The sequence below is a fragment of the Mollisia scopiformis genome (genome assembly GCF_001500285.1).
Source record: "Mollisia scopiformis unplaced genomic scaffold LY89scaffold_26, whole genome shotgun sequence".
NCBI classification, from domain to species: domain Eukaryota; kingdom Fungi; phylum Ascomycota; class Leotiomycetes; order Helotiales; family Mollisiaceae; genus Mollisia; species Mollisia scopiformis.
The window spans coordinates 155,375-180,472 of NW_017263606.1; the positions used below are offsets into that span (position 1 = coordinate 155,375).

Below are 25,098 nucleotides of genomic sequence, written 5' to 3' on the forward strand. Positions count from 1 at the left end.
CAAAGTCACAATTTCAAGAACGTAGTTCAAGGCCGAAAAAATAATAATATTCAAATTCTTATCTAGATTCAACAAAACTACACACGAAGTTAACCAAGAATAAGGAAAGGGGACGACTTATCTCCAACAAGCATTTATTGCCAATCTTTTCCTTTTCCTGACTCGGGTTCTAGCAAAGGGTGGATGTTTGGCCACGTTAGTCATTCAGTCAGTCAGTTACAAGGTATCATTTATCTCCTTTTGTTTGGCTTTGGGAGTTAGGTACTGACCTGTGAGGAAAAAAAGGGCGGAGAGATGAAAGGTGAGGGGAGGAGATGGATCTGTGAATTCATGAGCGCTGGGGGGCTGGAGACTTACGGTGAGAGGTTATATATGCTTTTTTTTTGGAAGTCTGTCATGTGGTTGAGACAATTGTATGGGATGCGTCTGCGTTGTATCAGTGGTTGTTAGATCTGAGTTGTTAGCAGGAAGCATGTGGGAAAGGGAGTCCAGTTTGGGAGGTTAGGAAATACTTCAAGATCGGGGCCAGGGATCAGCTGTAGTCCTCAAGGAGGCAGTTCCATTGGATCTTGATCCTGTAGAAGTAAAGGGTTTGGCCCTGCCGGAGTCCGGTAGCTGGCTTATCCAGAAATAAGTTTGCTACTGATGACCAGTTAGTAGGGTGAATGCTGTCAAGGAAGAGGGGAGAATCAAACGTTGAATCAAGATGAGTTTAATAGGTTCTGTTTCCTGGAGATTACATTAGCTTTTAGGAAGGAAACTTATATGCGATAGTTGTATCCTAGGAAGACGCCGGCCGCGTCCTAGAAATATTTTGGGATACTCGGTAAGCACGAGAAGTCCAGTCTAGTTAGTATAATTCCAGAGTTCTTGCTTGATGGGGCGGTTAGTATCCTAGGGAAAGTTGAGGTACCTGGAGCCTTAATGAGATTCCACCCATAAGTTCTGCTGATTCCAGTTAGCTTGCAAGGGGTACGTACAGCTCTGTTCTTGGCAGGAATCCATAACCAGGTTCCAAACAAAAGTCGCCGGAGAGAAAACTGAAGGCTCGAGGAAGTGGTCACTGAGGTCCAGGGTCAGAGATCCTGAAGTATTGAGGTTCCAAGTATTCCTAGAGTCGTAACCAAATAGATGTGTAGGTGTCGCTTGATGTCGAAAATCTGTATCACTTTTAGCGTTCTTGGGAGGGAGCTTACTCTGCAGAGGGTGGAAGAGATCGAGAAAGTTAGAGCAAAAAGGACATTGGCCAAGATTCGTTGTTTCCGCAAATTGCCAGAAAGGGGTGTTCTCAAAGATGAACAAGGGTGATCCAGCTCCTGGATGTCAAGCGTATGAAGTCGTGAAGATATCTAGGGAACTGGATGGTTACGACTCACAGGGTAGAGTGAGTTATAGTTCATGGGATTCATACCATCTGTAATAGCTTGACTGTTGGTATCACAGGCTGGATCCAGACCAGATGTCCAAGCAGTCCAGAAGTCGGGTTCGTTTGAAATTCTTGCTTGTCTTGATAAGTGGTTGCCATGGATTTGTTTCGATATTCAGATCCGGACTCCGGATTTTAGAGCTATGAAGTAGTGAACGTGGCCGCTCTGAGGGACCTATGTATTAGCAGGAGTATACAGCAGAGATGATCATGCAGGCTTCGGGTTGACAGTATGTTCCGCGTTCGAAGACAAAGCAGGTCAGATCGATGATGCAGAGAATCCAGTGTGTACATATTCTTCCAGTCCTTCTTTTGGCTCGATCTTTGAATGAATTTCTGTTCTCTGCATTAGTGACTTGCACAAAGAGAGGGGCCCGGTATGAGGCAGGTATTAACGCGGTTTGGTAATGTAGAGCGACTTGGCTGCTTTTATGATCTGAAGAATTGTTGGTGGAAGATCGCTTTGTGTTCGGTGGTTGGGAACGATTTGTGTTTCTCGTACTTCCAGGTTTCCTGTACTGTGTTAATACATCTCTTGAATACTGTGGAATGGAACGGGTATCAATCGGTAGAAAATGTTTTCAATCTTGGTCCGATTTGTTATCCTGTATTGGGTTGTTCGCTTGAAGAGGCTCTTGGAGGCTGGTGATGGAACTTTTACTACGAAGTACTCTTCTCTATTATATAAAACCTCGCAGAAATGACGTCTGATTATGCCCGCCCACACGGCCGAGAAGGCTATTCGGCGATGAGGCTCAAAACATTAGCTTCGCACGAGAGCGTCGGCACCTTTCACACCAGCCTCGATCAGCCACATCTGATCACGATTCAGAAGCTCGCCAGGATCGAGCATAAGATCAATCGATTACGCGAGGATCTGTTTTGGCAGGGCTGAGCTTCGTCATCATCCTTAAATGTTCTAGAAATAGCACCGACGAAGAGGATACACGAGTCACGTGAGCATGCACTCCTCCGAGCCTGCGGAAAAAGGGGCCGAATTGAAGGAGGACCAGTAATAAAAGGAACAATAACCAATACAATACGAATGGAGCTCTCCTGTCTGTGTTTGAGAGGAATGGGCAAATTTCTGCCTCTTTTGGGCCTGCATAGGCTGAGGTGTAAATTCTCAGAAAAACAACTTCACAACCAATTGGCCTCACTGGGATTTTCCAAGCGCAGGCGACTTATATTACATATACTTAGATATAGGTTAAAAGCCAGAGGACTATCCCTCAGAGCTGAAGAGGAATTTGTGTGGACAGTAAAGGAGGCAGACGAATGAGGAAGTGTCCGAATGAAGTCTCCAGAAACTACTGCCGTGACACTTGTTCACGGAATCCCATTGGAGCAAAGTTTCTTGAAACGCAGGTACGCATAACATGCCGTGTTCACACAGATCCGCACTTGTAGTGTCCGTTCGCAGAGCCTCAGAAGCCACTTCCGTGGTAAAAATGCAGGTGGCAAACTTTCAACCTCGGTTTCGAAAAGAATGGAAAAGCGAAAAGCCAGACCTTGCAAAGAAGAAGTCGATCTCGAGAAAATGTGGAGAAGGGTTGAGACTGGCTAGTGGCGCCAGTGGCGATGCCAGGTGGCTGGAATATCTGGTCGCAGGGTCGACTTTGGTGCTTACGTAAGGCATCGAGGCAAACAAAGGGGTCCTCTCCCAACAGATTGTGTTGAGCTTGCCTCGAAAGAGAAATAAGTGGACTTCTCGCATTCTGTCTGGTGGTTGTTTCTATGTGGCACGGCGCCATGCAGGTCCCCTGATATTTTGACATCGGGCCAAACACGTAACGAAGCGCGAAGTGAAGCACGACAAGAGGCCATGCTGACGAGAAATATAATCGAATGAAGCAAAAGCACCTCAAGATATCGAAAGGAACAAATAACGGGACGTGCCAATGCACGTTGCTGAAGAAGTTAAGGGACAACCGGCAAAGATGCAAGTTCGAGAAGGTGAACCCTGAATTTCTTTAGCGGAAACGATTTGGGAACTTTATTTTGCGGTTGGACAAGATCAGACGAACAGACTTCCGCCTGGTGGTGATGAATGAAAGAAAGAAAGAAAGAACAACAACATGAATGTGCGTGATACCTATGGTGATCCACAGAGTTTTCATGATGATAGAATGTTCGGACTGGCGGATGTGACTTCTCCAGCTCTGAATGTCATGTTCGTGAGGTTCCTTCTTTTTGGATGGTCCAAGCTTCTTGGAGAATTTGTTGGGACACGACGAAGAAGGCACGCAGCATCATCCTCGGGACGACGCAAACAATTCACTCGTGATAATTCTGCAGCAGTCATTCGATCTGGACGCGTAAATCCATCGCCCATTCGAATCTCAGGCCATTCCAATCGCGGTCCCATCAAATTTTACCTTTCCGCCTGGAAGAAGTCGGAGCGCGTACAGTACAGTTCAGGAAACGAGTTGCGACTGCCCCAGTCTAGTCCAGTCCAGTCCAACCTTCCAACTTGGATCCACAGTCTTTCTCGCACCCCAACGCTAGTTCCCCCACCGATCTCAACAAGCCCCTCTTCAAACTCGCAAAAAAACGTTACCGACCACTTACTAGGGCTTAGTGCATTTGAAACACTTTGAGCTTTATAACTCTTTTCCTCTCCGCCTCCCACCCTCACTTTTCCTCTTCCTTCCTCACGACATTCCACCTTCCTCTGCCATCCCACAACCATGGCAACTCACGCACAACAACCTCCATCATCGATGGCTTCTCCATCAGAGCCCATTCGTAACAAGAAGTACGATCCCAAGAAGCCACACATCACCGAGGAACCCATTACCAAGTACAACTGGTACAAGCACGTAAACTGGCTGAATGTCACCCTCATCGTTGGTCTGCCAATATACGGTCTCGTTGCTTCCTACTGGACCCCTCTGCAATGGAAGACCGCTGTCTGGGCTATTGCCTACTATTTCATGACTGGTCTTGGAATCACGGCCGGTAAGCTCACACTTCTCGGACCCTTTTAGTGAAAAGTTACTAACATTGCAACCGCAGGTTACCACAGACTTTGGGCACACACTTCATATTCCGCGACAACTCCCCTGAAGATCTTCCTGGCTGCTGTTGGTGGTGGAGCCGTCGAGGGTTCAATCAGATGGTGGTCGAGAGATCACCGAGCCCATCACAGATACACCGATACCGACAAGGACCCATACTCCGTCCGCAAGGGTCTTCTCTATTCTCACATTGGATGGATGATCATGAAGCAAAATCCCAAGCGTATTGGCCGTACCGATATTTCCGACTTGAACGATGATCCAGTCGTTGTCTGGCAACATCGCAACTATATCAAGACTGTTATCTTCATGGGCATGGTCTTCCCCTGCCTCGTCACCGGTCTTGGATGGGGTGACTGGATGGGTGGTTTCATCTACGCCGGTATCCTGCGAATCTTTTTCGTCCAACAAGCCACCTTCTGCGTCAACTCATTGGCCCACTGGCTCGGTGACCAGCCATTCGACGACCGCAACTCTCCTCGTGACCACGTCATCACTGCTCTTGTCACTCTCGGAGAGGGCTACCATAACTTCCACCACGAGTTCCCTTCCGACTACCGCAATGCTATCGAATGGCATCAATATGATCCCACTAAGTGGTCCATCTGGATCTGGAAGCAACTCGGTCTTGCCTATGATTTGAAGCAATTCAAGCAAAATGAAATTGAGAAGGGCCGTCTCCAACAATTGCAAAAGAAGCTCGACCAGAAGAGACAGACTCTCGACTGGGGTATTCCTCTGGAGCAACTGCCAATCATCGACTGGGACGAGTATCAAACCCGAGCCAAGAACGGTGACGCCCTTGTTGCTGTTGCTGGTGTCGTTCACGATGTTGGTGCCTTCATCAAGGAGCACCCAGGTGGAAAGGCCTTGATCACCTCTGGCATAGGCAAGGACGCTACCGCTATCTTCAACGGTGGTGTCTATAACCACTCCAATGCTGCACACAACTTGCTATCTACAATGCGTGTCGGTGTCATTCGAGGAGGTTGCGAGGTCGAGATCTGGAAGCGAGCACAACGGGAAAACAAGGACATCTCCTTTGTCTCCGACTCAGCAGGAAAGAAGATCATCCGGGCTGGAAGTCAGGTTACGCGCATAGCAGAGCCAGTGGCATCAGCCGATGCTGCGTAAATTTCCTGTGCTATGAATAATGAGTCGATGACAAAAAGATATGTCTGGCTGAGAGACCTCAAAAGATTGCATTTTGCTTGTTGTTTCTGAGCGTGGGATTTTTTTAGAAGGCGTTATCGGTGGGACACGTCTTTTTTATTCCATAACATCTCTCGAATGAGCGAGAGCATAGCAAGCACATTCATGCACTCATTGTATCTCACGGTATTGTAACAATTTTGTGGGGAATGGGTTGGGGTGAGATGAGTAAATAGGCCTAGGGGTCTGAATCACAGTGAAATACAAGAATACATTCACCAAAACCTGTGTACTAAACCTGACTTGAGTGATCGTCTCCCACGACTTATCAACCGACCAACCATTCCAGAGTGTCAGTATCACATGTCTCTCTCCATCTCTTTCGTTCTCGCTTTCGGCTCCACAGCTCCCAACGAAACACATCTACACGTCATACAGTACCTAGGTAAGTATCATATGCCAAAGCCAGAACACCCAATACTCGAAGTTGGCATTTGTTGAAAATTATTGTTGAATTTGAAAGAGGGAGATAAGGAAGACCTGTGTTTATCGAACGGAAAAGAGCATGTGAAAGTTGTTTTTTTGGTGATTGGTTAATATGCACAAGTAGTGGAAGGATAGGGGAATGACATGTGAGAGAGATAGGTGGGAGTGATTGAGTTTGGCTTTGGGGTTACGGGACGGGGAGGCTACTGGTAGTGGTGGTGTTTAGGTAGGGTAGCTTTCGGCCGGCGAACGAAGAGTTTGGGGGCTTTTTATTTTGTTGCGTGTCGTGATGCCTGAACAGGTTTTTGGGGATTGTGAGGTTTTTGAGTGAGATGGAGAGATGGAGAGGGGAAAGGGGAAGGATGAAGGGATTTTTGTTGCACGTCGCACAGGAGTTCACTTCCGCTGGGCAGGGGGATCGAGCCCCGATGTTCCGAGGGGGCGGAGGTGGGTTCCGGCGAATAAGATATAATAACTATTCGTTATTGATACATATCAGGGTGGGTTAGGGGAGGCGGGGAGAGTAATGTTGTATTTGTATTGAGGGTTTGTTCTATGTTCTATGGCATTTCTGCTTTCTTTCTTGCTTTCTAGGTCTTGAGTGAACACCATTATTGGATGGATTATAATCATATCTTCGGTATCTCGGGATCAATACTGACTATTACGGCAACCATCATTAGTACATTTTTGACTTATGGGGAAATAGGGACGGATAACCTTTCCCATGCTCACAAGTCGCCATAATAGCCCCGTCTCTCTCCCTTCTCATAACACCCTTCAAACTACAAAGTCTCTTTCCAGCATGCACGACCTCACTTTCAACTAACACCGCCTCGCCCGCAGGGATAGGACGAATGTACGTTACGTTCAAGGTTCGGGAGACGCCTGCATAGACCCAGAAGCCGGGTTCTGCAATCGGTGCTAAGGCTGTGGTTGTTGCGGCGTCGCTGGGTGGTGGTTAGCATCATAATCGCTTCCGACTAGAAATGGGGTATAACAGAAGTGCTACTCACAAAATGGTCGAGGTACAGCCACCGTGCAGGTTCCCGAGTCGGTTGCAGTGTTCTGGCTTGACGACGTATCTGAATACTGTCTTGCCGGGGTTCTTGGACGCGGAGAGGAGTTTGAGATCGGAGCGGAACATTGATGCTGCCCAGCCCTGGGTTGGTGTTAGTTTGTGGTATTTGAGAGGTAGATTGGTTATAGAAGAAACGTGGTGTGGGTGTTTTTGGAGATGATTGTATGAAAATTTTGCTGCGAAGTATGAAGGGTCTTGTTTCGACTCTGGATTGAACAGGTCGACTGTATCAACAATTCCTTCTAAGGAGACTACCACAGGACGTTTTGAAGTCTACAGCACTTGAGTAACATCGAAATGCTATAATACAATGGGAAAAAAACATTGAGTCTTTGGATGTATACTTTGATGTCCTGTCTGAAACTTCCACCTTCGAGACAGATCTACAGAAGAGAACTCGCCATGCAGGACTTATAGAAGCAGATACAGAATAAAACAAGAAGGACGAGTCAAGCACGCACACCTGGATCAAATCTTCACCAACAAAACGAATGTCGACATGCTTACTTGGTATATATCCTCGCTCAATGAATCGAAAAATAATCCCTTGACTCTATCCTCAGATGAAACATCGTCGTCAATTGAAATTCCTATCAGTTCTTTCCCCTCAGCCACTCCAGGCATCGAAACCTTCGTCTTCTTAGGAGTCATAATTCCTGATCGTACAGTTGTTGAGAGTTCCAAGAACCATCTTCAAGATCTGGGGTACAGACGCCGAAGTGGTACTCCGGTACCGAGGCTGATACGTTTCTGCTCGGATTCGGGTAAGCGTCCGAATCGGGATTAACGCGCCAAGATTTTCGTCGCGTATCGTGCATTTGACTGTTTACATCGCGATTTTTGGTGTAAATAAAGACGACAAATTCGACAATACCAGCGACGACGTCGCCGTTACGCCAAAATGAAGATTGTGGAAGTTATCATTGATGTATGCGACTATGCTAAATGTTTGTGAGAATCTGCTGACAAGCACAGGGCTTCAAGTCGTACGCTGTACGCACTGTTATTTCAGGATGGGATGGTAAGATTATTCGCTGCACGATGAGTGCACTGCTGATCCCTTTGTAGATTCTTTCAATTCGATTACGGGTCTAAATGGAAGTGGAAAGAGCAATATATTAGACAGTCTGTGTTTTTGCCTGGGCATCACACAGTTGACCACAGTTCGAGCGCAGAATCTCCAGGTATTTACTCCTCTGCCCTCTGTAGCGTTTGATGCTGATACCATATGCTAGGATTTAATTTACAAGCGTGGACAAGCTGGAGTAACGAAAGCAAGTGTGACGATAGTCTTCGACAATCGGGACAAGAAGAAGTCTCCAATCGGCTTCGAAGAATATGCCCAAATCAGCGTCACTCGGCAGATTGTGCTGGGAGGCACAAGCAAGTATCTTATCAATGGGCACCGAGCACAGCAGCAGACTGTTCAAAACCTGTTCCAGTCTGTAGGCTTAAATATCAACAATCCCAACTTTCTCATCATGCAAGGTCGAATCACAAAGGTACTGAACATGAAGGCGGTTGAGATTCTGGCTATGATCGAAGAAGCAGCTGGCACACGAATGTTCGAGGATAGGAGAGACAAAGCCTTCAAGACTATGGCGAAGAAGGAGATGAAAGTCCAAGAGATTACAGAACTGCTCAGAGAAGAGATTGAGCCAAAACTTGAGAAGTTAAGGACAGAAAAGCGAGCTTTCCTAGATTTCCAACAGACACAAAGCGACCTTGAGCGATTAACAAGAGTCGTCGTGGCGCACGACTATGTCAAGAATCAAGAGAAGCTCAAACAATCAGCTGGAGATTTGGAGCTCAAGAAGCAACGACAGAAGGATCTCGAGGACAACGCTGTCAGGTTAAAGAACGAGATTGAGAATCTCGCAGAAGACGTCAGAAGAGTCAAGTCGCAACGAGACAAGGAGCTGAAGAAAGGGGGCAAGGCTCAAGCCATGGAGGAAGAAGTGAAGAAGCACTCGAATGAGCTTGTTCGTCTGTCGACGGTCATGGACTTGAAGAAATCAAGCATGGCCGAAGAGAAAGAACGAAAGTCTACGATTCAGAAGACAGTTTCTGAAATGGAGACTCTCCTGAAGCAGAAGACCAAGGTGTATGAGAAGATCCAAGCTCAGTATGACAAGGCGAAGGACGAGCTGGAGAAGCAAAGCCAGGAAGCAGAGACCAAGGAAGAATTGCTCCAAACCTTACAGACCGGTGTGGCCTCGAAAGAAGGCCAGGAAAGTGGGTACCAAGGCCAACTTCAGGACGCCAGAAATCGAGCCAGTGCTGCATCGACAGAACAGGAGCAAGCCAAGTTGAAAATTGCCCATCTCGAGAAACGAATTAAGGAAGAAGAACCTCGAGCTAAGAAAGCTAAGGAGCAGAATGCCGGTCTGCTCAGTGAACTTGAAGGCCTTCGATCACAAGCACAGAAGTTGGAGAAGGAATTGGGTAAGCTGGGCTTCGAGGCTGGAAAAGAAGATGACATGTACAAGCAAGAGAGCACACTTCAGCAGACCATCAGGAAGCTTCGCGAGCAGTCTGATGGAATGAAGCGAAAGGTGGCCAACATCGACTTCAATTATGCGGATCCAACACCAAACTTTGACCGATCAAAGGTCAAAGGTCTGGTTGCTCAATTGTTCACTCTGGACAAAGACAAGACCGAAGCTGGAACCGCGCTGGAGATTTGTGCAGGAGGACGACTCTATAATGTGGTTGTCGACACTGAAGTTACTGGCACACAATTGCTTCAAAACGGCAAACTCAGGAAACGTGTCACTATTATTCCTCTCAACAAGATTGCTGCATTCAGAGCATCTGCTGAGAAGATTGGTGCAGCCCAAAAGATTGCTCCAGGGATGGTTCATCTTGCCTTATCACTCATCGGATATGACGATGAAGTTTCTACGGCCATGGACTACGTTTTTGGTAACACTTTGATCTGTGCCGATGCCGCGACTGCAAAGAGAGTTACCTTCGATCCTGCTGTTCGAATGAAGAGTATTACTTTGGAAGGAGACTCGTACGATCCCTCTGGAACATTGTCTGGTGGTAGCGCGCCAAATTCGAGCGGTGTTCTGGTGACTCTTCAGAAACTCAATGAGCTGACGAAGGAGTTGAAGTCTCAAGAGGCCACGCTCGCTGAATTACAAACAACAATGGCACGGGAGAAGAAGAAGCTTGACCAAGCCAAGCGAATCAAGCAAGATCTTGATCTTAAATCTCATGAGATTAAGCTCACAGAGGAACAGATTGGCGGCAATTCATCCTCATCGATCATTCAGGAGGTCGAGAACATGAAGACGTCGATAGTACAGCTGGAAACTGATCTTACAGAAGCCAAAAAACGGCAAGACGAGGCCAACAAAGACGTCAAGCGTATTGAGAAGGACATGAAGGACTTTGATAACAACAAAGATGGCAAGCTTGTTGAACTGCAGAAGTCTTTGGATGCTTTGAGAAAGGCACTTACCAAGGATTCCGCCTCTGTCAAAGCTCTCCAAAAGGAGCTTCAAGGTGCCCGGCTGGATTCGGAACAAGTTGGGGGTGATCTTGCTGCTGCTCAAGAGCAACTGCAGGAGGTTGAACTTACTTTGAAAGCTCAGGCCGAGGAAATTGCAGCATTGGTCTCTGAGCAAGCACAGATGAAGGTTGGTCCCTCTGATGAATGAGGTTTCAAATCACTGACGGTTTAGGATACCCTGGATGTCGCACAAGCACATCTTGACGATGAACGTGCCAAGTTGACTGGATTTGACGATGAGCTTCGATCGCTGGAAGAAGCATCTCGCTCGAAAGCATCTCGGATCACCGAGGAAAGCCTCGAAATGCAGAAACTTGGCCATCAAGTCGAGAAGTTTCACAAGGAGCAACAGAATGCTGTTCAGACCGTGGCACATATGGAGAAGGAGCACGAGTGGATTGCTGACGAGAAGGACAACTTTGGTCGAACTGGAACGCCATACGATTTCAAGGGCCAGAACATTGCTGAATGTAAATCATCTCTTCGAAACCTCACCGAGCGATTCCAAGGCATGAAGAAGAAGATCAACCCTAAAGTCATGAACATGATTGACAGTGTTGAGAAGAAGGAAGTCTCATTGAAGAACATGATGAAGACGGTCATCAGAGACAAGAAGAAGATCGAGGAGACAATCGTGACTTTGGACGAGTACAAGAAGAAAGCTCTACACGAGACCTGGACCAAGGTCAATAAAGATTTCGGACAGATCTTTGGAGAGCTATTGCCTGGGAGTTTTGCCAAACTTGATCCTCCGGAGGGCAAGACCATCAATGAAGGATTGGAGTTCAAAGTATCACTAGGTTTGTGGCACACCCCCTTCAAGATAGCCTTTGATCACTAACAAAAAACCTCAGGCAAAGTATGGAAACAGAGTCTCACGGAACTGTCGGGTGGTCAACGTTCACTAATCGCACTTTCTCTCATCATGGCTCTTCTCCAATTCAAACCAGCACCCATGTATATCCTAGACGAGGTCGACGCAGCTTTGGACGAGTCACATACTCAGAACATCGGCCGACTCATCAAAACGAGATTCAAGGGCAGTCAGTTCATCGTTGTCAGTTTGAAGGATGGCATGTTCACAAACGCGAATCGGATCTTCAAGACAAGATTCACCGAGGGGACATCGGTGGTTCAGGCGCTTACTGGTGCTGACTTCAAGTAAACGGTTCGAATCAGGCTGGGAGTTGGTACATGGACGATTAATGTTTGTGGTGCATATGGGTTTTGGAGTTTGGCCATTTGAGGCTCTGGTACTGGTATTGGACTACCCGGGCAGGTTAATGACTGTATGAATACCGAACATTGATGAAAGAGATCTGAAAACACGTGAATATCACGCTTACCCCTGAACAAAGCGAAATGATACGATGTCTCATTGGCCCTGAGCCACACAAGCCCCTTGAATGTTCCCATTGGTGTTCTTTGTCCACGAGGCCTCACTTCATCACTTTATCCAAAGCTAACCACCGCATCATCTTGGCTGCAGACATCACCAGCGAAAAGCTTCCCGTCAGTGGCTGAATGGAGACAGCGTGAGGGATGTGCGGACTGGGAATGGTGTGGAGGTTGTGCATGTGAAGGGTCATCTCCGAGGGTCTGTTCAGCGTTCTGGAACTTGCCAGGAAGATTCTCTCCCGGTCTCTGATCCCACCTTGGAACCGCTTGATCTCCATTTACCGTCTTTGCACACGCTCTGGTGCCCATGTTTAGCTGATACCCATGGTGCTCGCACGTCAATCTCATGTGCATTTCCATGATCTCTCCTGTAACCTTAGGCACCGAGGTCGACCAGAATAGCATTCGGTGCTATCTGACATCCGTCGTTTTCGTCTCCATCGATCATCCCCCGTCTTTTCTCTCACCGGCCTCGCGCTCATCGTACACCCGTACCCGCATACCGTACACCATCATTTGGCAGACCGCAGAAATAAATGCAGGATGGATTATCCCCCTAATGAGAAAAGGTTCTCTAGGAACACGATATGGCTTCCCGAAGCAGAGATTGGCCCGCTGCGCCACGATGTGTCTTGCAAATAACCGATTCGGGGTGACAGGCTGGCTGCACGTCTGCCCGGTTTGACAATCTTGGGGAGCATCGCCAGTGGAGAGCGAGAGATGGATGGATGTTCTGGGTGGTTCATATTCTAGGTCCATCTGCACGCAGGGTCCAGTCGCCTGGCTGGGCTGCCACCAAGATATTTATTTCTCTACAGTACGCAGTATGTGAGACCCTGATCGCTTGTTCTTGATGCACATCTTTGGAACAGAGTTTGTCGTTGTTGTTGTTCGCGCCTCGTTGTTCTACGGTCGTGGGAAGATGTACGCCCGGGCCAACGTATTAATTATTTTTGACTCCTGTATTCTTGATCTGCTCGGCGTCGCTACGCTCAGGCGGAAGTTTTGAAGTGAAGCATTGTGCCTGCCCGCTTCGCCCTGGTCTTCTCCATCCATTCGTTCACTCATTCGCCTTCGCACTCGCCGTGCAATTGAGAACGCGCTTTCTGACTACTCCTGCTCCTGCTCGTACTTCTTGGCGACGAGGATTGAGAATCTCGCCTGTCACCACTACTGTCGTCCCCAGTCAACTCTGCTACTGCTGCGGCGTGCGCTCTGGTCTGGGTCGCATGCTCAAGCCCATCCCCATCTGAGTCGTGCCAAACAAACTGTTGCAAAAACGCAACGCGGCCTGCACCGGTCTAGACGGGACGAAGCTAGCACCGGCTCCTGCCTGCTGCGTCTGCGCTGCGTCCTGCAAGCTTCTTGAGGCCAGAGACGACAGACAACCACCACCACCACCACATACTTCCATACCAGACACACTCAAGAATTATCAAGGAAAGAGACACCGCGTCCTGCCTGGCCTTGCCCTATCATCTCCTTCCCTTTTCTTCCCTTTTCTTCCCTTTCAACTTTTGCTTTCTACTTCTGCTTCTTACGCTCCTTTGCATCCACTTCATGTTGTAAATTACTTGGTAAGTGTTTGCCTTTTGCTTCTTCGGCGTCACCCTTCGCCCCTATGATAGGAGAGAGCTGACATTTTTTTTCGGCGCCTTCAGCAAATAATCAGCACATTTCGTGCTTTATTTTCTCTTCGATCCCCAAACATGGATGCTCTTATTGAACAGGCTCGCGATGTCTTCGAGGATTACTACGACTTGTATTACGATCAATTGCTCGATCTGATCCCGGTTATCTCCACCCGAACCTACGTGCTCACCATTCTCGCCATCTGCATACCTCCCATCATCGCCCTCATATTCTACGAGCGAGAACAAGCGAGGCTCCTGGCAGAGCAACCGAAGGGATGCAGGAAATTGGGGATGAAGATCGAGTCGAATCTGACGAACGAGTTTGACAAGAAGTTTTCAGAGGGGCGACCACCGTCGACGGAGGAGACATCGGCGGAGTGGTGGCGCTTGAAGAGTCTGTGGATCTACCCAGTTAAGAGCTGCAGAGGTGTCGAGTTGAACAGAGGCACGATCATCTCGACTGGCATGGAGTATGACCGTCAATTCACGTTTGCTCAACTCAAGAGCCCCTTTCCCGTCGCCGCCAATACCCCGGACAAGGAGAAGGCAGCACACAAGTGGGAGTTCATTACCCAACGTCAATTCCCTTTGTTGGCAAAGGTTCGGACGCAGATGTGGATTCCTGATCAGAGTGTGGACACCTACACCCCCCATTGTGAAGATGTCGAGTCTGGTGGTGTTATTATCTTGAGCTTCCCGTACCAAGAGGCTGGATGGAAGGGCATAGTTGCGAAGTGTGGTGCTGCAGTCAAGGGCACGTATCCTGAGAAGCAATTCCGAATTCCATTCGATCCTACACCAGTGCAGATTGAGAAGGCAGGATACTCTTACGAGAAGATGACCATCTGGAAGGAGACCGTTACGGCGCTGAACATGGAGGTGGACATACCTGATGAGTTAAGATATTACCTTGGTATCAGTAATAAATTGGGACTGTTCAGAATCGACAATTCGAAACTACGTGAGGTTCACGGCAATGCACCAACGAAGGAGAACATTGGCTATCAACCTGTTGCTGGCTTTCAGGATGCCGTACGTCAATGCCTTCAGACTATTCTACACAAGCTAACATAAGTAGTATCCTCTTCATATGATCAACCTCGCCAGTGTTCGTGCGGTCGAGCGAGAGATGCCTAAGGTCAAGGGTACCCCTCGTCTATCGGCGGGCCGCTTCCGCGCCAACCTAATCATCACCGGTCCTGACGCTTTCCACGAAGATAGTTGGCGCAAGATTAAGATCGGCTACTACGAGTACGATGTCTCCTGCAGAACCACCCGTTGCAAGCTGCCAAATGTGGACCAAGTCACAGGCGAACGCCACCCAACCGAGCCCGACCGAACCTTACGAAGTTTCCGCAACGTCGACGAGGGCGCAGGTCAACATATCGGTTGCCTAGGCATGCAGATGGTTCCTCTGGCAAAGGAGAGTGCTGTCCGAGTCGGAGATGAGATTACCGTTTTGGAGGTGGGAGAACATTGCCTCGTCAAGTGATGATGAGGACTTTGATTTTTCTTTTTTCTGCATTGTAACATGCATTGCATTGTACCGCGGAGTTTCTTGGCGAAGATGAGACTTTTTGATCTGGCATGGTTTATTAGCATGGCATTACATACATACAGTTTGTCTTGTGAAAGCTGCATATGATGGCATGGTCTTCTCTTTTTTCTGTTTGTTTGTTTGATTTTTCGGTCGTCAAGAATATCTGAAGGAGGGATGAATGAGGATACCCACCCCCACCTAACCAAGTCTTTGAGGTTTGAGAGCGAGACTCGAAGATTGATGAAGGAAGGGAGGAAAGCGCAAAGAAAAAATAGCACACTTTTAATTACTTGTACACATGAGCTTCGTCTGTTTTTCGTTTGTTTGTTCGTTCTGGTGGGTATGGATGGGCCTGGGTCTGTGTTTGTGTTTGTTAAAGTATACATGGGGGTTTGGTGATGGAGTTGGTAGATTGTGTGGGAGTGAATATTGTATTTTTTGGACGGGAAATTCGTTACGTTTGTTTCGATAGCGAAAGAAAGTGATGATGAAAATTGATTTCTTTTGAGATCTGATGTTTGATTTCGAGATGAATGTGAGGGTGTGAAGAGTGTTGAAAGTGAAGTGAAATTATGACGCTCATCAACAGATCTACACACATAAAACCTGAAGGGACCTGCAGGTACTGTACATATATGTAGGGATGTAGTAATATTCAAGTCTGGTTACACGAAGATAAGGTCGGTAGGCAGGTAAATCCTGCTTTTTGGGATTTTTTGGGGTCATGCCACCCACACGGTTGACTCACGTCAGCGAGCAACATGCATCGGGATCGCGGAATGTCGTGCTCTCTCGCCTCAACAGTTAACAATAGAGCTTGGTAGGATAAAGTGAAGGCTTGGCTACGTTGCTAGTTTGGATAATAGGTAGAGTGCCAAGACGTTATTTTAATTTTGGGGAAAGATGTCGGGTATTAATGATCTCGAGGCTGAGGCTGAGGTAAGAATATCACTCTTATTTAGTGATTATCCATAGCTGAACTTCTACTCCGTTTAGGACACAGAATCATCAAAGGATAACAAGGAGGGAAAACACATCTCCTGGAAAGGCAGCCCACAAAGTTCGAAAGAGGAATTACCGGTGGCAGCGGGTAGTAGTAGTGGTGCAGAGGAGGAAGAAGAAGAGAAAGAGAAACACGTTTCTTGGAAAGGAAGTCCATCTGCTTCTGCTTCGAGTTCGAAGGAAGAACTAGCCGCATCAGGCAGTAGTACGGAGGAGGGAGACGGGAAACACGTTTCTTGGAGAGGAAGTCCTCCTCCTATCCCTATCCCATCCAAGGCGGAAAACGGATATCCGAAAGAGGGAGAAAGTCTTACGATTGAAGAACACGGATATAGATGAAGATGAAGTAAAAGCCGGAACGGAGAAATGGGCGAAATTACTGGTGGGGAGGAAGTTTGAGGTTGATACTAGCTTGAGGTGAGAGGGGGATTCTAGACCTGTTGATAAAGAGGTTTACTCTTTTCTTTTCTTTTTTCTTCGAGGATGGAGAGGGGGTAAGAAGGCTGATGAGGATGAGGATGATAGATCGAAATGCCGGAGAAGGTGAGGTATGTTATTGAGGTGGAGTCTTGTGATTATGATGTGGGACGGTTGAGCGTGGTGCTTGGTCATGGGTTTGTTGTTGGGAGGGTTTATTTTGGGTGAGGGTTGGTTTCGGGAGGGGATAGGAGAGGGTGGATTAGTTGAGGGAGAGGAGATGGGGGTGTTGGGTTGGGATGGATTGGTGTAATGGTTTGGATTTTATTGAATGAGGGGAGAGGTTTTATTGGTATCTTTTTTTTAGTAATGGTAGTGAATGAGTGTAAGAACGTAACTGTTAGAGTCCTAGAAATGGTCCACCGTGAAATAATACCTAGTAGTGCTTTGAAGATTGAGATGCCGTGCAATCCTCATGATCATTGAGTACATAAGAACAGAGGAACAGTAGGAGACACTCGAGTGTGCCGCCTAAAAGTGTGACGACACGATAGACCACTTGACACGATTCCAATCGTTGTGCCCTCCTTGATTATGCGTAGCATCAGCAGGACCTATTCAAAATTCATCAGTACAATCTCGACCATCACATATGATGATCAAACTTACAGCCGCGGCCCACAAGAGCAATATTATCCAAGTCGAAGTACAGTTACTCGCATAATCAGTAAGTTCCAAAGACCTCGTCAAGAACTTCGAATCTGGGCAAAGATCCGTCGGTAATCCCACTCAACTCAAAGTAATATTGATGGCATAGTTAGGTCCGTTTCCAGTATCGTGGTACAGCATAAAGGGATCCATGTTGGGGTACCGTGCGTAGACGGTTACGTCTTTGGCACAGAAGTCGTTGATGGCGGCGTTGGCTGATACGTCGTCGAAGCCGAGGTCGGCTTCTGGGAGGCAGGACGGTGTTCCGATGGGTAGGTAGCGAAGGGTGAGGCTTGTTGAGACGACTTCGTTCGAGGTGGTTGTTGAGGATGGGCTGTAGGTCTGTGTTGAAGAGGGAGGAAAACTGTTGCCACAGACGGACGTCGTATTGCAAGCTGAGTTGCCTCCGCTTCTGTTGCAGACTACCGTTGTGGTCATTTGGGTACAACTGGTAGATGTTGTAGTCAAGGGTGGAAGTGATGTTGTTGTTGAGCTTGGAGGAGTGGAGGATGGTGGACTCGAAGATGGTGGACTCGAAGATGGTGGACTCGAAGATGGTGGACTCGAGCTTGGGGAGGTTGACACTAGCTCGCTTTGACTTGGTGAGCTCGAGGCTGGCTGACATTGGCGTTTGTTTTTGCCAGCGCCGGTCGCAGGACAAATATTCAAAGGAGATTGTTGCATATTCCATGCCACACCTACAGACGGTTGGAGAAGGGCGATGAGCCTTCAGGCCTGTTCCACTGGTTGGTTACAATCTTAGATCGTATCCTTTCGTTTACCGTACCATCTCTAATATCAATCGATGCTTAAAGTGCAGGCAGAGTCCAGTAATATGCTGCCAAGCCACTCACTGCAGCGGTAGCTATTAAAATTAGCCTTTGGGTTCACAGAAGTCAACTTGGCACACATACCAAATGATGTACCCTGTGAATAATTGGAAGGTGTTACATCTTCACCAGCCAAACCATCGGTAGTCCCTGAAAGACATCTGATGTCCTAGCCTATTGCATGTGTAGTAACAAAGTCCAGATCCTGTTGAGAGTACGAGTGGATTCCGCCAAAGTTATCTGTTACACCGACTACAATCAGACGTAAAGGATCACCGAAGCTATTAGCTTTCCCGAACAATGCGGGATAATGGTCGATTCAAGTTTGGCCAGCTTCCTACACAAGCACTCTCAGTAACGCCAAGTTAGGGAAGAAAGAGAATGATTCGCAATGGCTTTCAAAAATACTCACATTACCGTGATTGCCAGTTGATATTATCACCACCGCATTATCATCATATATAAGCGTACGCACCGCTGTGTATAGTCTTTGAAGAACAAGGGTGTCATTAATCCCTTCCATAGTAGCCCTGTTCATGCACTGAGAAAAGTTTATGATAGGCCTTAATATTGGTGGGCCAGCTGCAGCTCTCTGGGTTACAATATCGTTGTGAACAGACTCGAAGGCCAGTACTGCGTTTGTATTAAATTGTTTAGGCATCTTGACAACACTTGCCTTCTTGGCGACTCCGGAAATGGGACCCCCTGAGAATCGAACAGTCAGCTATGATGCCCCTTGAACAAATTCTCGAGTAGTGTTAGATTTGCTGGTGCCAGGAGCACGTCTATACACGAGAAAGAAGTGGAAGACGATGAGCGGGACCTGGTTTTCACTTACTTGCTACCCCTGCAACGCATCATCCATGGCCTGCTGCGTCGTAGTCATTGGGTCGATTGTTCCACGCAGAAAGCGCTGGTGAATCTTTGGTTACCGGAAGTGCTGGAATGCTAGGATTTCCTGCATATATATACATCTATTGTCTTCTTGAGCACGTCCAGCAATGTTCATTAACTCCTTTAGCTCATTAGTACGAGGTAGTTGAATATGAAATAATGATACTGACTCGATGATTTAATTTTGCGCTACTATCAATAATATAGATAGTGCTACCAAATCCAGCCGGAATCATCGCAGACGTAAAACTAATTGCATCGATGTCTGGCTGATGCTAGTTCTATCCCTTGGGTTGTAAGAGAATTCTCAATTGTGGCTAGGCGTTGGTTTGCGAGTCAATAACTTGTTTCCGCAAGGAATAATCAAGCGCGGAGGTATTCAGACTCTGCCGATATTCAATGCTGAGTTCATTATCCCTTTCAAAGCCTTGGCGACTTCGGAGATTGATGCTCTTTCAGAGACGGCCTTTCCCATTGGTTCGACCTGAACAGCTTCAATCTTAGTACAGCCAGCAAGACTTTCAATGTGAAATCTAGGCTTCCTTATGGCAGGATTTTGACTGAGAGCATCTTGTTGATCTTGTGTCACATTCGCGCTCTACGACAGCGTACCATTGGCCCCGTCCTAAGAAGAGGTCAAGAGAGCGCTTGGATCTTCTAGGTCCTTCACAATCAGATCGTGAATTGCCTACTGTTCAGCTGCAGTGGCACCAATCTTAGGAAATATGTTGACGTAAATAGCAGAGCCAGCAACACTTGAGGTATTTGCAGTACTAGTGAAAGGTGTTGCATTGGAAAGTTGGAAAGAACTGACCGCCAGAGGTTACACTGCCCAGAAATGTTTGAGGCATCGAGGCTATGTTGCACGCATTGGTCTGACATCTCGGTCCAAGAACACCGAGGACTATCTATTTTTGAGCGTCAGATCTAACAGCGAGACGGAATAATACAAACTCAGCAATAATCAGAACAGCTACATGACTGCAGATAGTCATAATGTAGCTGCGTTCCCGCTGTGCGTTCAAATTGTTTCTTCTGTGTAGGAAAGGGTACCCGCAAAATGATGTTTTCTCTGGAGAACTTCTTTTCACATCTTTCATTACTACCTAAATTGAAGCACTTCGAGCAACACAATATTTCAAATAATTCAACAGCATGACTTACGATTTCCCAAGCGGTTTCCATCTCTCAGACTTCTTGTGAACATTTGAATCACTCGATCTTCACTTGTTGATCGCGTCACGAAGAAGGGAGATGTCGTGCAAAATCCAATGCTCCTCAAGATTCTTGAAATCCTCCAACTAAAAAACGAGCGCTTTGGAGGGAAAGCTAAAGACTCAATCGCGTATAACTTCATGGATGACAAAGAATCTGGGTTCAATGATGCAAAACAGGTTTACGAGACACAGCAAGACAAAGAATCGACCCACTGGGATCATATGAACGAGTATGCGCGATCCATCTTGCGCCTCAAAGCACTCTTGGATAGCGAAGAGCAGCAGCCAGTTCCTATCAACACTAGAGACGTCGACCTGTACTCACTATCCAACTACAACCAAGCGGAAAGGATCGCTTCGCAATTCAATCTGGTGGGGAATGCTGGGAGATGGGTCGAACCGACTCCTCCTGCATCACCACTTTCTGAGGGACAAGCAGAACATACTCAATATGTCGCAGATATCTCGTCTTCAGCTGTAGACAAGGCCGGCATGACTTGTGGCGAACATACCAATCCACATGCCTCCACCACTGTCTGGTCAGGCTATTGACAATGAACTGGAGACTCAAAGCACCACCTCACACAGAGAAGGTAAACACAAGTCAAGTCAAAATGGCAAGGGAGTCACTAAGGACAGCCCGCAAGTCGGACCCCTATCTCTTTCGAACGCACTGGCATCTCCTGCGATGCACAAGTTATCTTCCAACAGCTCTCGCAACACAATCTCAAGTCAACAAACATCGCCAGCACGTCCATTATCGGACAGGGTCTCAAGTCTAAACGCAGAGGTATCATCCCACACTTATTCTAGCTGGAAAAGGGGAATCGTGGATCGCATCCGAGGCCTACTGCTAGGAAAGGGTTGGTATCAGGAAATTTTTGGCTCTGTGAGTTATTTTTTCTCCGTAGGGATAAATGATGGACAATGGAAGTGAGTTGGTTTATTGGGTCGGATTCGAGATCTTGTGGGCGGTTTTGGAAGGTCTGAAGTAGATGTTGCGAGAGTTGTTTGCTGAAATAAAGTCGCTTGAGGTAGTCCTCGCTTCCTGTTGATGTGCGCTTTGCCGTTCTCGGATTCATTTTCTGATTCCTTGGTGGGAAGGTCGTTCAATAAATTCATTGTCACTACACTTTACTTACTTTGTTATCTATTAGAACTAACGTTGACTTCGAGTTCTATCGTATGAATTATAGATGAATTGTGGATGACCTCGGGATGCTTGACTGGCAGGTGCTGTTCACTGCACCTACCTTTCTGGGGCTTTGAAAAAACACGACATCACTTTCTATTCTACTGTCATCGATCACAGGTCTCTGCACTCAAACGCGTCGTTTTTGATTTCACATACAAGGACAATGAAAACCATTACTCACGATTCACCCCCCGATCAATGCTGTGCCTTTGAATTCTCATCGTGCCTACCTTTTCTTCACTTTCAGGTGATGCTCACGCTACGCGATATGTTCTTCATCGTCTTTCATATACCTTCTTGCACCTCAAAAGCTTCATCAATTGCTCACAAGTAAAGGGACGTTAGTATGTTCTAGGACAACAATTATGCCCGTGCACCAAGGCAGAGCATGTGATTTACCTCCAAGAGCATTGCATCACAATAGTATCACTATCTCCATGGCAAGTGTCCTCGCAGAGGCCTTTTGCTTCAGTAGCCTCGGCATTTAAGACCTTCCGTACCTGCAGCTGCGCTTCAATTCCTAGTCAAAATCTAAAATCGAACCAATGCCGTTGGTTCCGACAGGCAAGGAAAGTATTCGCGACTCCAACGTCTTTTAAGCAAGGAAAAAATCAAGGATAAAGGGAGCCAAGAAAAAGTGCCTAAGCATCAACCCAGAATCCTTGTCAAACTTAGCAGATCGTGATGTTGTGCGATTTTCGATATCCTTGCCGTCCACGGAAGTCAAAGTTGTCTAAACGCTCAGTGACTACAGAGGATTGGTGGCAAATGCTCTTGCTTGCTCCAAAATTCAAAACCCGGAATCGAATTCAAAATCGGAATGTTGAGAATGGGGGTCCAAATCAATGACCTTACATGTTTTTGCATCAGAAGATTCAGCTGTTTTGCCCCAGCAGTTCCTGTGTTGATGTACAGTCAATACCCCAGATCATTGATATGTCGTTGTGGATATCCCAGGAATCGAAGGTCAATGGTACCTGTCAAAAGCATGTCCCATTTCGCAAACTAAGATACAAAATACAAGGAGGGGAGCGGAGAGTGCAGACGGCGAATTGCTGATCAAAGTAGTGAGCGAAAAAGGTCAGGCTTCAGCAGTACACTGGAACAATGAAGAATGGCTTCTTGTGCCATGAAGTCTGTTTCGCAAGACCACAAGACATTTGTTACTTGAAAGAATGACTTCAAATGCCGAAGCAACTCATACCCCACACTCACTTGTGTGGCACAATTGCCTATGCTGCGGTTATCTTAGTTATAAGGCGTATTCCACACTTCTAAGATAGACTTAAGGTAATTAGGATGCCTATTTGGAGCAAGGAAATCTCGAGTGAATCTCAATGTCTGGCATTCTTGGGGACATGAAGAGGTAGCCGGGAGCTCTGGAATACCGGCCCTCATTAAACTGTCTGAAATTCAAGTTGGTTATGATTGATTCAATCAACTACTCGATGCAGTAAAAGCTCTTGAAGCGTAGCGGGTTCGATGAGTGACAGCATGGCAGATAACATTGAGAGCCGCAAGATCATTTCCATCCATGCCACGAAGAAGGCTGCGTAGCCAGATTTGATGCTTCAGATGTCGCGGAAACGCAAACATTTGAGGCTAGTGTATCAAAATTTGTATTGCTTATGGATCTGAAATTAGTGGTGGAGCAAATCGCCGTCAAGCAGAATCGTCCATCAACGCTAGTTGCCATCAAGTACAAGTATAATCGCTGCCACGATCAGATCTAAGGTGCGAAAGTACATACTCATGCAAGAAAGCGATCGGATATTCGCAAAGCCTGCAGGAAAGTCAAAACGTGTTGTGCCTGATAGTTCAGACCCCGATTTGACGACTGCCATCTTAACGACAATCATAATACGTATAAGGAAAAGTTAAAAGATCGGCATTCAGGCTGAAGAGGGAAGCTAGTTGCCCGGGAAGTTTCCGTACCCCACTAGAACTACTGCTACTGTAGAGTTGGCAAACCTTGAAGCCTTTGTGGCTTGCGCCGAACAATTGTCATATGCACGCTTGAGCCCAAAGTTAACGCCACAAAGTTCGGAAACCGGATGGTTGAATCTGAATGAGCAACGATTGTGTTTGGTGAGATGAGATCTTTACCTCGTTTGTGGTACGAAAAGAATTCTCGGGTCTTCAATCAAGGAATTGAGACCGTGGGACGAAGGACCATCTCAAAGTCTACTGTATTGGGAATGGATTGTGATCATCCCACGTGCTTTGCATGCTGCAAATGCAGGTTGAACTACTAACTTCTGTTGCGTCTCGCGTCTCTTACCTTTAGAAGGTTTGGTCTCCTGTACGTCGAGTCCCAAACGACTGTCAGAAATGGGCCGCAAAACTCGATCCCGCGAGATTTTGGAGTTTGTCGGCCTCGAGACTTAAGATTGAAGGGTTCTGAGATTGGGGCACTATCTTCCCATGCGATTCGTTCTAACCATTCTGTCCGTGCATTGTTTGACATGATCTCACTTGGAGAAGTGCGAGATCACAAGGCATTGGGCGGAAATCGAAGTCGCCGCAACCACTGTGTTGAATTGTGATGCTGGATGGTTCAGATAGAGATCAAAGCGGCCCACGATCTCAGCCAGGGCCACAACTGTTGAAGAGGAGGGAACGGGTTGCTGGAAGCATGCGGGAAACCCAACGCAAGAGGGAGAAGATCAGATCAGCCCCAAACGTGCGGGATTCACGCTAAGAGCGAAAGTTTGGAAGGAACTCAGCGCAGCACGGGAAGGGTGGCATGCATGAATGCTTGGCATTCCAACAATTTACCCTACCATTTTTCAACTTGCACACCCACTGCTTCGTGCGTTGTTCTTTTTTGCTCTTTTTTTGCTCTAGAAAATTTAGTTGGGATGAACAAATATGAGTGTTTCTGAGCAAATTTTCTTCTTAGGATTGGTAGCTAGTCAGTTCTTTGACGGCTGAGACACTCGCTGCAATCTCTTTGGGCATGCTATTCATGAACGCTACGTAAATTTACGTCGACATCTCCGGCTCTAGTGTCATTTTGCCTCCATCCTCGAGCATCTCGGTGTATAAGATGCAGAGAATATAGGCTAGCCGCAAGGACCGAAGATCGGTCGATTATTTGTCCCGCAGACCCGCCATTCTGGCAATGGACATCGACGCTATCGGTCCGCACTTGCCAACGAGAAATGTCATCATAATTTATTTAGAGCTGTCAAGGGTTGATCTTTACCCCTAATTGCTGTGTGCTGCCGTCGGTGGTTTGCCTATTCCCCTTTTTCATATTAGGCCTTCATGGTCGCCAACGACGGCGAAATTTCCACATTGGTATCCCTTCGCCGACACTGACGAAGGTTCATCTTGTTTTCTCGCACCAGAGGAAAGCTATAATTTGCCGTAATGTCGCTGTTCAAATGGCCTTCCTCGGCACATCTCTGCGGCTAAAAGTCAGATACCTGGCTGTAATTTCTCCTGACTTGAGTTGGGGAGGCGGAGGAGTGGAGCTTGAGTGCAGTGCAGTGCAGGGAGTCTCTGAGCCAGGCACAGTCCCGTCCGGTGCCAGTAGGGCTGGATAGGGTTGTTTGTGGTTGAATTATGCGTCC

The 25,098-nt window shown here is 47.1% G+C and overlaps 7 protein-coding genes across 7 annotated transcripts; 5 read left to right on the forward strand and 2 right to left on the reverse strand.

Annotated features, from left to right (window-relative positions):
* The first annotated feature begins 3,660 nt into the window (after window positions 1-3,660).
* Window positions 3,661-6,080, forward strand: LY89DRAFT_256040 (uncharacterized protein). The gene is made up of 2 exons (XM_018206234.1): window positions 3,661-4,387; window positions 4,445-6,080. Exons 1-2 carry the CDS (start codon window positions 4,117-4,119, stop codon window positions 5,578-5,580), a joined length of 1,407 nt encoding a protein of 468 aa, XP_018064624.1. The 5' UTR covers window positions 3,661-4,116; the 3' UTR covers window positions 5,581-6,080.
* Window positions 6,081-6,713: 633 nt separating this feature from the next.
* On the reverse strand, window positions 6,714-7,889 carry LY89DRAFT_710643 (Thioesterase/thiol ester dehydrase-isomerase; the record flags this gene model as incomplete). The annotated part of the gene is made up of 4 exons (XM_018217846.1): window positions 7,673-7,889; window positions 7,101-7,246; window positions 6,805-7,034; window positions 6,714-6,745 (listed from the first exon to the last, which is right to left on the reverse strand). Exons 1-4 carry the CDS (start codon window positions 7,814-7,816, stop codon window positions 6,714-6,716), a joined length of 552 nt encoding a protein of 183 aa, XP_018064625.1. The 5' UTR covers window positions 7,817-7,889.
* Window positions 7,890-8,015: 126 nt separating this feature from the next.
* LY89DRAFT_787339 (RecF/RecN/SMC N terminal domain-containing protein) lies at window positions 8,016-12,023 on the forward strand. Its single transcript, XM_018223063.1, has 6 exons — window positions 8,016-8,093; window positions 8,141-8,186; window positions 8,234-8,349; window positions 8,401-10,812; window positions 10,858-11,485; window positions 11,540-12,023. The coding sequence occupies exons 1-6, from the start codon at window positions 8,067-8,069 to the stop codon at window positions 11,848-11,850; spliced, it is 3,540 nt and encodes a 1,179-aa protein (XP_018064626.1). The 5' UTR covers window positions 8,016-8,066; the 3' UTR covers window positions 11,851-12,023.
* A 1,382-nt stretch (window positions 12,024-13,405) lies between these two features.
* On the forward strand, window positions 13,406-15,382 carry LY89DRAFT_256350 (uncharacterized protein). Its single transcript, XM_018206237.1, has 3 exons — window positions 13,406-13,660; window positions 13,735-14,749; window positions 14,796-15,382. The coding sequence occupies exons 2-3, from the start codon at window positions 13,793-13,795 to the stop codon at window positions 15,207-15,209; spliced, it is 1,371 nt and encodes a 456-aa protein (XP_018064627.1). The 5' UTR covers window positions 13,406-13,660; window positions 13,735-13,792; the 3' UTR covers window positions 15,210-15,382.
* Window positions 15,383-16,009: 627 nt separating this feature from the next.
* LY89DRAFT_256229 (uncharacterized protein) lies at window positions 16,010-16,793 on the forward strand. Its single transcript, XM_018206236.1, has 2 exons — window positions 16,010-16,196; window positions 16,254-16,793. The coding sequence occupies exons 1-2, from the start codon at window positions 16,161-16,163 to the stop codon at window positions 16,596-16,598; spliced, it is 381 nt and encodes a 126-aa protein (XP_018064628.1). The 5' UTR covers window positions 16,010-16,160; the 3' UTR covers window positions 16,599-16,793.
* A 672-nt stretch (window positions 16,794-17,465) lies between these two features.
* LY89DRAFT_787342 (uncharacterized protein) lies at window positions 17,466-18,459 on the reverse strand (the record flags this gene model as incomplete). Its single annotated transcript, XM_018223064.1, has 2 exons — window positions 18,299-18,459; window positions 17,466-18,249 (listed from the first exon to the last, which is right to left on the reverse strand). Exon 2 carries the CDS (start codon window positions 18,066-18,068, stop codon window positions 17,466-17,468), a length of 603 nt encoding a protein of 200 aa, XP_018064629.1. The 5' UTR covers window positions 18,069-18,249; window positions 18,299-18,459.
* Window positions 18,460-20,379: 1,920 nt separating this feature from the next.
* LY89DRAFT_740009 (uncharacterized protein) lies at window positions 20,380-20,877 on the forward strand (the record flags this gene model as incomplete). The annotated part of the gene is made up of 1 exon (XM_018220538.1): window positions 20,380-20,877. One exon carries the CDS (start codon window positions 20,380-20,382, stop codon window positions 20,875-20,877), a length of 498 nt encoding a protein of 165 aa, XP_018064630.1.
* Between the last annotated feature and the right edge of the window lie 4,221 nt (window positions 20,878-25,098).

Excerpts from the sequence above, each read along its gene's own strand:
- LY89DRAFT_256229 (XM_018206236.1), top strand. The coding sequence starts at position 16,161 with ATGTCGGGTATTAATGATCTCGAGGCTGAGGCTGAG. Across the intron at positions 16,197-16,253 it reads ATCTCGAGGCTGAGGCTGAG|GACACAGAATCATCAAAGGA; the intron begins GTAAGAATATCA and ends TACTCCGTTTAG.
- LY89DRAFT_256350 (XM_018206237.1), top strand. The coding sequence starts at position 13,793 with ATGGATGCTCTTATTGAACAGGCTCGCGATGTCTTCGAGGATTACTAC. Across the intron at positions 14,750-14,795 it reads TTGCTGGCTTTCAGGATGCC|TATCCTCTTCATATGATCAA; the intron begins GTACGTCAATGC and ends TAACATAAGTAG.
- LY89DRAFT_787339 (XM_018223063.1), top strand. The coding sequence starts at position 8,067 with ATGAAGATTGTGGAAGTTATCATTGAT. Across the intron at positions 8,094-8,140 it reads TTGTGGAAGTTATCATTGAT|GGCTTCAAGTCGTACGCTGT; the intron begins GTATGCGACTAT and ends TGACAAGCACAG. Across the intron at positions 8,187-8,233 it reads TGTTATTTCAGGATGGGATG|ATTCTTTCAATTCGATTACG; the intron begins GTAAGATTATTC and ends ATCCCTTTGTAG.
- LY89DRAFT_256040 (XM_018206234.1), top strand. The coding sequence starts at position 4,117 with ATGGCAACTCACGCACAACAACCTCCATCATCGATGGCTTCTCCATCA. Across the intron at positions 4,388-4,444 it reads TGGTCTTGGAATCACGGCCG|GTTACCACAGACTTTGGGCA; the intron begins GTAAGCTCACAC and ends TTGCAACCGCAG.